The sequence below is a fragment of the Lineus longissimus genome, chromosome 9, assembly GCF_910592395.1.
Source record: "Lineus longissimus chromosome 9, tnLinLong1.2, whole genome shotgun sequence".
Lineage (NCBI taxonomy): Eukaryota > Metazoa > Nemertea > Pilidiophora > Heteronemertea > Lineidae > Lineus > Lineus longissimus.
The window spans coordinates 4052178-4062282 of record NC_088316.1 but is presented as its reverse complement, the minus strand read 5'-3'; the positions used below and the strand labels follow the sequence as shown (position 1 = coordinate 4062282).

The following is a 10105-nucleotide window of genomic DNA, read 5'->3' as shown; positions in this document are numbered from 1 at the left end:
GAAGGCCATGTATCACTGGTCATCTCGCTACTATACCGTCAGAAACGCCAGGCTAGTATCTTCGATTACTATAGGTGCCGACACATTCCTGATGGGGCATTGATTTAAAAATGATGCTGTACCATACCAATATAAGCCATGCAAGTTCTTGCAAAAAACACTGAAATCACCCAAAATTGGCCTTTTCTTGCTAAAAATCATTTGATGGATTGCACTGATTTTTTACAATTAGCGTCTGTTGCATCTGAGGATGGAGTTAAGGCGGACACAGACTAGTACCATAGATACCATCCCTTCAGGTAACTTCCATGGCAGTGTGTCTGGTCCAGGGAACGTTATAGGAATACAGAAATGTAGAACATAAAACTATATAAATCCGGTCCGAAACGTATGGAAATGACAAACGTCGCCTCTTTGTTAGCTCTTGAGCCCAACCTGAGGAAATCAGGGGTCAATGTTTTGCAATGACGAAGGAGTGAAAAAAACCCCTGAATCTCAGGATGGCCTTTATCACACAAAATATTTGCAGCAGGAGTTCAGTAGCGGAACTACGGGAGCGGTAATGCATACAGTAACATATGGACAGACATACTGAACTTTCAGAGGTATCGCCTCAATTACCTCCGCCCATATTAGACATGGCTTAGCTTAGCAATGTCAATACATTGAGGACCAAGATGATGGACAGAGTGAAATTTTGTAACCTGACCGGCATTGGGGCGAGGGATTCCCAAGTTGGACCTAAGGGTGGCTCACAGCCAGCAGAGTACATTATCATATGCTTATATATTACATTATTCACTTGTTTTGAGGTGTGGTATATGTTATTTATTGTTATGTTTTGTTGTGTGATATTTCAGGTGGATATTAATTTTACAGTGTTTCAAGCCTTTGGCTTTTTCTGTGTTATATATTCTAGAATGAACTTATCATGTAAAAACATGTTTACAGCATGAATAACAGAATAAAAAAGTGGGAGGAAAGCGATCTCTTTATATTATACCTTTTAGACGAGATCCCATATATGAGACTTGATACACCATACAGACTCCTCTACTTCATGACTTGCCTTTCCTTTTGTCATATACTAGGATTATAAAAATCATTGTTCACTTTTGAAATTTAATAGCTTCAAAACTCATTCAGACCCTGACCTTCTTCTTCTTCTTCTTCAGTGTTGGAGCTGCACTTTGAGGTGTTCACCACAGAGTATTCCTCCTTCAAGGCATGAGTTTTTGCATGCCACTAAGTAAGGCACCAATCGGATTTATTGGCCTAGTGATTCCGTCTTTGGCAAAAGGTAGAGTCAACGCAAGCTACCAATGTTTCTCACCTGAGGGGTCTTTTGCTTTTCCCGGCATAGACACCACCAGATACAAGGAACCTCGTTTAAAAAAAAAAGTCTAATTCAAAGGACTGTAAAGAGCCAGGTACAGTGGAACCTCCCTTAGCGGACACCTCTCTATTAAGGACACTAGTTTTGGTCCCAAATTGGTAGTTCCATTCAATTTGATCTAATCAGGACACCTCTCTATTAAGGACAGCACTTGCTAGTCCTGAAGGTGTCCTCAATAGAGAGGTTCTACTGTATTTTCTTTTCTTGAAAGTTCTCCCGGGATCAAACCTGGGCCTATTGCGTGATAGCCAGCAGTATTTTACCAGTACTGGCAATAAGGGTTCTCCTCGGAGATCCTGATCAGGTCCTAGTTTTATTCAGTTGAGGCATTACCATTTTATGTGAGGACCCATCATGCACACCAGGAGGAAGTCACATTTGGAGCATATGAAGTTATCCACATGAAGAGTTTCCCTGCAAACAAGATACATTGTATAGCATTTTTTGACAATTTTGAGAAAATAGGTAACAAAACTAAATCAAGTACGGATTAATCTATACTTGATTAAATGAATGGAATATCATTTTTGGCTTGTCAAAAAAATTCAGTTTGTCTCCTCGATTATATCATGGTGTTGCTTGACTTGACTGCCAAGATTGCAATGGACAACCTTCAAACCACCCTCTTTCAACTTGTTTTCCTTCAATGCCAACAGCAATGCAGCCAGGCCCCAAACGGCCTTGATGCTGAAGCCAGATCACTTCTTAAATGGGAACTAATTTGGCTATCTTCAAGTGACTAGTATACACAGTAAGGGCCCTTAGTCATGTCAGACTTAGCACTAAATATATCCCTTGTACAAGCATGAATCATTTCGACTTACTGTGAGATGTGAGAGACCCCTATTGGCGGCTTTGTGTAACTTTATCTTGCCTGCCTATCTGCTGCCTATATTGTCTCTTTAAGTCACCACAAATATCCTCAATAAAGGTTCTCAGCAAAAAACTGAGACATTTTTGATAGGCTGATTATAAGTTCCCCTACTTGTCCCTATATGAATTGCAAAATCCCTATCAGCCTGTCCTCGATTGATTAAAATGACAAAGGAACATTTACTACAATCAAATGATATTTATTTGATAGGCAACATACAACCTTTATGATAAGTCTCCATAAAAGTAAAGACTATGCAATTCTATAATTAAGTAAATACATATCGCGGAAATGGCACAATTTTCAAATGATGATATGATAAGTTCATTGCTCAAGGATAAAACTAGGTTTTTTGTCACAATCTTCTCAACTAAATGTTGATATGACTTTTTCACAATGAAATCACTCGATATGAAAATTTTCATTTTTTGTTCCTACTCCTATCCATATTATCAGTTCTCTGAGGAAACTACCCTAACATTCATGATTATGATTACAAAGTATCACTTTTAATGGCGCGAAAGAGTTATGTCTCCCCTCTGACCACTTTTAATGACATGAAAGTATCATGTCTCCCCTCTGAAAAAGATAAACAACAATGATACACATCCAATGAAACAGTTGCCTGATTCTGAGACCTGCTCTTTTGCAACTAAATCACCTGTTTGTTCAATCAAATACGAAAAAATTGAATACATGTATGCAGAAGTTGACGAATAAATAAGATCGTGTAGAAAATAACTTTTTTATCGGTACAATTCAAGATCAAATGAACGATTTCGCAGGTTAAGTTACAGTTTAACATATTGCCTAACACTTTCACAACCGAACCAACAACCCCTCTTCAGACCCCCAGAGAAAATATTCAAGCAGAGATAGCCGGACAAGATTTTTTGCCAAAGGTCCCCAAGACCATTCGAATCGGTAGAGAAAACAAAGCTACAACCCCACACTATAAATGACCCCTTTGCAGCACAAGTTCCTTGGTTTCTCTGAAGATTGCATCTGTGTTGTTCATTTCGTTAAACCCGTTAGAGCAGATCCAACCAACCTTGAGGTCCAACTGCCTGGAAGACAGGATTTTTGTCCAAATAGGTACATGGTTGGGCCACGAAAGTGTTAATTAGCACCAAAATTAATTGCACTACGACACTCTCAAGAGTAAAAGATGCAAGGCAATCTAACCACAGTAAATATTATCCTAACTACATATAGGTCCAAGAAAAACATTCTTATGGCCATGATAGGAATGAACTAGAAGTCAAAGTGATACGAACAAAAAGAAGATAGACTGCAATACCATTCAATTGTGTCAGTCTTAACATATAAAAAATTGCTATGACTAGATGACATTTTTGATATGGCACCGACTTAGCTGGTGAATGAAATTTCCTAAAATGCTCATTATCGTTAAGAAAGTTATTGTAGAAAATCTGACTACGCAGGGCCTTGCTAGGCCGTCATCTTATCCAACATGACTTAGTGCCAACTCTAGACTAGTTGAGTAGATACTCTTGTTTCGCCAAACTAAGACCATTTTATAAGTTACCAAGTAAATCGACAAGGCAGGGCAAGCCGTCACATGAGGTCATGAACATCGGACAACTTGGTGTTGCTTACCCACTGTCAATCTAGATTTGAAATTTTGAATGGCAACATGTGCAAAATACGGTCTTGGATCGGTGGAACTAGGGTATGTTTAGACAGTGATAATCTTTTATATTAGACGCTTTCCAAAAAGACTGCATAAGACCCCATTCCGAACCGATCCGATCGAACCCCATTCCAGACCGGATGTGGTCTCATTTTAATGTACCCGTTTAGACGCTCAACAGCAATGAGGACTGATGTGGACTAATTTCTTTTGGTTCCACCAATAATCCGCAGGATGTCGCGGTGGTGTCACCGATTTAGCGCCACAATGCGGGTTATAATGGTACTAGGCAAGCTCGTTCTTATGGTAGCTGCTGTCTAGCTTCCGATGAATGGATTGATCGCTCCAAATATGTATGAGATCGAAAACAACCGTGTCCGTGAACTTATCCTTCACCATATTGGAATAATGAAAATAAGCCAAGAGAAATACTATAAAATTGACAATCCAAACGACGTTAATTCCCGCGAAAATACACGTGTTTATAATGAAAGGAAGTATTGCCGAAGTACCAAATCCAATACGCATGCGTGTAGGTAAAAATATTAGTCCAGATGAGACCGCATTAGGCCCGATCGCGTTGAGACGACCAAATTTGATCTGGATACATCCGGATTAGCCCCGATGGAACCAGCAAAAGAGGTGGACCACTTGAAGACCCGATGGGACCAAATGAGACCTGATCGGTTTGCGTTTACACCAGGGAAATTTAGACCGCATTCGGATTCGATCGGATCTCATTGGGCCTTTTTTCTGTCGTCTAAACGGCCCTAATTGAGGAAACATTCAATACAAGTTTCCAGTCCGAAGAAATAAAACTATAATTTACCCTCCAATACCTTACATGTACATGTATGTAGGTCAATTATAAAATAGTATACACCCCCTTATTTTGGGCAACCCTGGGATATATGTAAATGCTTTCCTTCAAGAATATACCGTATATAAGTGTATTCAGTCTTTTCAGCAAAAGAGGGCAAGTATTGACACAGTACAAAAGGTGGCAGTAATTGATGGTAAAAATGCTGCTTTCTCTTGGTCTTTTATCTCAAGTGCATACAGTATGTTGCTGAAAATAGAACAAATCAGGCTTGGTGATAATGACATCAAACCAGAAATTCCCTTGTGACTGTAGGCCGCATAATACCAGGGTTTCGCCCGACACTAAGTCAGGAGGCCTGCAGTGACAAAACACTGTCGAAGTTCTTCCTCATCTGACTGCAGCACTCTGACTTTGTGATGAATAAAATATAACAGCTAGAATAGGTCGGGGTCTTCAATAATTGTTCGACGTAACGCGTAATGGCAGCTGGTGTCACGTCGGTGTGGTCATTAATCATGATGAGAACGTCCTGTTGTTCGAGGCAGTGTGCGACATAGTGGACATAGCGTGGATCCTCACGCAGCGCGGATGTATCGCTTGAACACAAGTCGGAAAACACTGCCTGTGCGAGCGACGTCGTAACTTTGCGTAACTCGGCGTAAAAAATAAACGAGAATTCAGACAATCTTATACTATGTTCGTCGGCCATGTCGAATTCGAAACCATGATTGAGACTGCCGCCGCGTGTTAGTTCCGTTAGCGATTCCATCCACGTGTTGATGACGCGGTGGATGAATTGTTGTCGAGCAGCATCTTTGAATGGGTTGCATTCGACCAAGACGCACATGCGCTCCCGTGGGCCAGTTTCTCGGTCCGAGTAGAAGATTTCTTCAAGTTTCACTGTCTGTGACCTGAAAGTAGAAAGGTGAAAGTTTAAGGTCAGCATGAACATGACAGGGGTCACAAGTCAAAGGCCAAGGCCATAAGAGTGATATGAAATGGATTAAGATTAAATACTAAGTTGACGCTATCTAGCCAACTGAAGGGCATCTGTACAAAAGGCCCATTTCACGAGGGTAGTTTGCATTTTCACGACAAAAATCACCCTCTGGCCTAAATCAAACTTAACAGCCGATGCCATTGGTTCAAAATTTGAAATTTGTAAAGACTAATCCACAAATACTATAACTGCCAGGTTTCAGCATTACGACACTGTATATACCTATTGGCTTAGGCCTTTAACTGACCTCTACAGGCATGAGACTACTACTTGCGACGAGTCGCTTCGTGTTTTGGTTCAACTTCTTAAAGCCCCTTTAGAAATTGCCTTTTATCTGGCTTGTATATGAGGTTCATCACCTTGAAGTTGGACCCATGAGTATTATAAGGTGGTATTGGGTAGGAAAAAAGCTTACTCATAGGTGGAAGGTTATGTCTGTCAACCTCAGGCTCCAAGGTTAAATTAATTTGTAAAAGGGCTATATTGGTTAATGTTTCTTGAAAACGACACATCTTGGGAGACAATAACATCTTGTTTTATCACCTCTTGCGTCTAAATATAGTTGGGTCACACTCAGTTTCTGAAGTATCTTCCCCTTTGCAATAAGGGTTAGTGATCATGCACCAAAAGTCACATATTGGGACTATTAAAAATTGATAACATGACTATAAAAAATAACACTTGCTTGAGTTTCATCTGTCATTTTCAAACCGCATGCTATAATTTATCAGTGGTACAGTTTAGTTATATTTTATTCTCAACAAAACATATTTTACATATACAGCCAGAGCTAAGGTCCCCATATGAGGACATTATCAGCCCTATGGCTGTACAATTTGCTGCTACACATACAAACTTTAGCCACGATTAAAAGAAGAGAAGAAAATGTAGACTAAATTACAGACAATGTTTAATAGCAAGAACAGTTATAAAATGTCGATGCAACACCAAGCAGTTCCACAGTAAATCTGGCTAAACAGGAAAAACAATCTTTTGATTGATGTGGAAATGCTTGGTGCCTGGGAGGTAATGTAACAAACTTGTTGTTTAAAATTCATTAAGAATTAAAATTATGAAACAAATCAACAGTGGTGTTACCTAGACACCATAATCAGGTGATAATAGTAAACGTTTGCTATGTCAACTAAACACACATGCGATAACATGGGTTTGTTTCAATATGTTGTACAAGCTAGTCTTGTGAGCTTTTCATTTTATTTTTTCACTTCCTCCGATGAAGAAAAGTTTGCCTACTCGCTCGCTCTTCACGGTTATCAAATTGGTTTGGCCTATAAGGTGTTTTGAAATAAATTCAACTGAAAGTTTTCAACCCACACTAATAAGCATTATACAGCAATAAAACCACATACACTTCCAAAGTGCCCAAACTACAAAACTACGTACACTTACAAGCTGTTCTAAACTTAAATCATGACCGATAGGTTTGGTTCTGCCACCAGGAAACCAGGAAGTTGATGGAAAATTGCTGAAGGTAAAGAAGTGTCGGATACAAAGAAGCGAAATAAAACATAAAATGAAGGCAACTTAATACACAAAAGCTAAACATTGAAAGCAACTTAATACACAAAAGCTAAACACTGAAAGCAACTTAATACACAAAAGCTAAACACTGAAAGCAACTTAATACACAAAAGCTAAACACTGAAAGCAACATAATACACAAAAGCTAAACACTGAAAGCAACTTAATACACAAAAGCTAAACATTGAAAACAACTTAATACACAAAAGCTAAATATTGAAAGCACAGGATTATAGATACATACTGATCTAGTCAAAAGTTTTTTCCATTTTTGACCAGAATGCTTCTTTCAATGAAAATGTTGATCTGGCTGAATATGATTGGCTGATACACGTCAAGTGACCGTGTGGTATTCGTAATGTTGCCCGCTCCAGCCGGTCGACATTTTGCCATGTCTCCCGGCATGACGACATTCAGCATGTTACCCTCCGTGGCAGGCAATATTTACTTTTTTTAGTATATAATATGCCAAGAGTGTGTCGTTTCTCGTGGCAAAATTGACAATTATACGATACTGCCAAATACACACTGACATTACGAGCTTTTCTGTCGAGTTTTGATCGCATATAAGTTGATATGTGCCGCGACCAGTGTTTTCTCCGACGTTGGCATCTCTACATGAATAGCTGATATAAACTAACGCGCCCCCTCCTGGATGATGGTGAAACTCGTGTGCCCGCCGCACCTGGTGTTTCTATTACCCAAATAAGTGTAGGCCTATTCTTAATATAAACAATGACTTTTGGTACGAAAAAAGCCTCGAGAGACATTGCATCATGGCGGGCAATATTTATATAATATAATCCGAGGAACAACAAGTTTTTACCGACACATTCTGGAGACAAAGAAGTTTGTTTTACCAACACTGTTTGGAAAATACATTTGACACTTTCTTACTGGAGACCTTGCAAAGCCTTGAGAGGCGCGATGCCCGGCGAGGCGTCATTCGGCATGTTACCGTCCATGGCGAGCAATATTTATGTAATATAATCCGAAGAACAACAAGTTTTTACCGACACATTTTGGAGACAAACAAGTTTGTTTTACCAACACTGTTCGGAAAACACATTTGACACTTTCTTTAAATACTGGAGACCTTGCCGTAACACCTTGAATCCTGAGCCCCTGGGGGTAGTTTCAGGTATTTGCGAAATCAAATAAAAACATCTATGTCGAAATATCAAGTTACAGGCCGTAAGCAGGGTTCGAAGGGTTGAAGTGTATTTTGAATTGTGTTTTTGCTGAACTGATTAATAATAAAATACTTAGATATGGTCTTTATGAGGCTTATATTGTCATAATCTGAAAGTGGATCAAAACTGACTCAATTAATATTGTCAGTGGTCACTCAATACTAGGCCTGGTGACTTCACTACCTGTTTTGGTGTGAGGGGTCACTCTATCAAAATCTTTCTTTATACACTATTTCATAAAGTCACACAGTCACTGCTCGCAATTATGGATAAGCAATAAGGTATAAAAAAACGAAAATATAAGTATCTCTTTCTCATCTTGAACCTGTGCTCATTTTTAAAAAATTGAGATCTCTGTGATTTGAGGACTATCAAACCACAACTTGGCAGATCGATTATAACAAACTAGGCATTTCCAATAACTCTACAAGAGCCATCTTTTTGATATGAGGTAAACTAATGTTACATTGGACCTAGTCGAGATGGAAGCACTCTCCTGATACCAGCCTGAAGTTGGTTCCTTATTCCCGATTTTTAGTTTGTTTGAGTGGTGTAGTGCTCAGGCTGAGGTAGTGGGTCATAATCTTGGTGACCCCGGTTTATGTCATAGTGGTGGTGTTGTTGAGAGGCGGGGTATATATTGAAAACCACTGGTGCCAGATGGTAGTGGGTTTGAGGTTTGGTAATCCTATAGGCTGCAGGGTAGGTATGTTGGGCAGTAGGTCTTGGGGTTGGAATGGTGTGAGACCTTGTGCTGTAGGTAGGTGGGTAATCTTGACTTTGATTCTTGCTGCAGATATATATATATACTCTAGTTACTCACTTCTAACGTCCAGCCAGATCTTTACATAGTGCACATTTCTAGGCCCGTAATGGGGGAAATTTTAGGCCTTCTATTCAGGCCACTATTGCCATTGACGCTGCTGGTCAATCAATCAAGAAACTTACCTCCATCGTGGGCACATACACAGGCTTACTGCAGTGGACGTTAGGGGTGCGAAACCCGAGTAGTTGGTTTGAAAAAGTGGATAAGCTGTCACACGGCGATAGCATGATTCAACAGTCAAGTTCCTTCTTATGTCTGCAGATGGCATCACTGACCGATTTAACATTGTGCCTGCAGATAGCATCACTGATGGAGTAAAAGTAGCACTGCATCGTATAAGTTCTGCAAAGCAGTTCTTTTCACGTATTTCATAAAGAAACGGTTTCCAGCACAACTACAACTTCTCAAAACAGGATCACTGAAAAATCATTAGAGCACTGGAATCAGGAATGGCATGTCACCATAGGTTCATCTGAAATTCGAAAAACATGTCCCATTTGAAGGACAAAGCAATTTAGGATTGTGTGTTTTGCTCAAGTATGTCAAGGACACAAAGACGAAACTACAGTGTTCCGCCCTGGATGTCGAGCCCTCAACCTGATTATGAGCCCGACGCTCCAATCACTATGCCACTAGTCTCTAGTCTCTCTCCCTCATAACCAATTCTAACATCCAGTGGAGACTTTCAACACTTGCCTCTCCGTAAACAAAACTTGATTTGGTTACCGTTCAAATCTAATTTAATCCTTGAGGAAATTCAATTAAACTGCGGGGAAACTCGGCAATAAAACTTCCAT

The 10105-nt window shown here is 39.8% G+C and overlaps 1 protein-coding gene across 6 annotated transcripts in view; it reads right to left on the bottom strand.

Annotated features, from left to right (window-relative positions):
* Positions 1 to 2448: 2448 nt before the first annotated feature.
* LOC135493971 (uncharacterized) overlaps positions 2449 to 10105 on the bottom strand; it is a 104999-nt gene continuing 97342 nt past the window's right edge. For 5 of the 6 annotated variants that reach the window (XM_064781673.1, XM_064781672.1, XM_064781674.1 and 2 more), the window contains one exon: positions 2449 to 5658. In XM_064781673.1, coding sequence (XP_064637743.1) covers positions 5094 to 5658 — 565 coding nt within the window. In that variant the 3' untranslated portion in view covers positions 2449 to 5093. Of the gene's footprint in view, positions 5659 to 7157; positions 7234 to 10105 lie in introns of all 6 variants that reach the window. The other variant, XM_064781678.1, reaches the window with a different exon arrangement.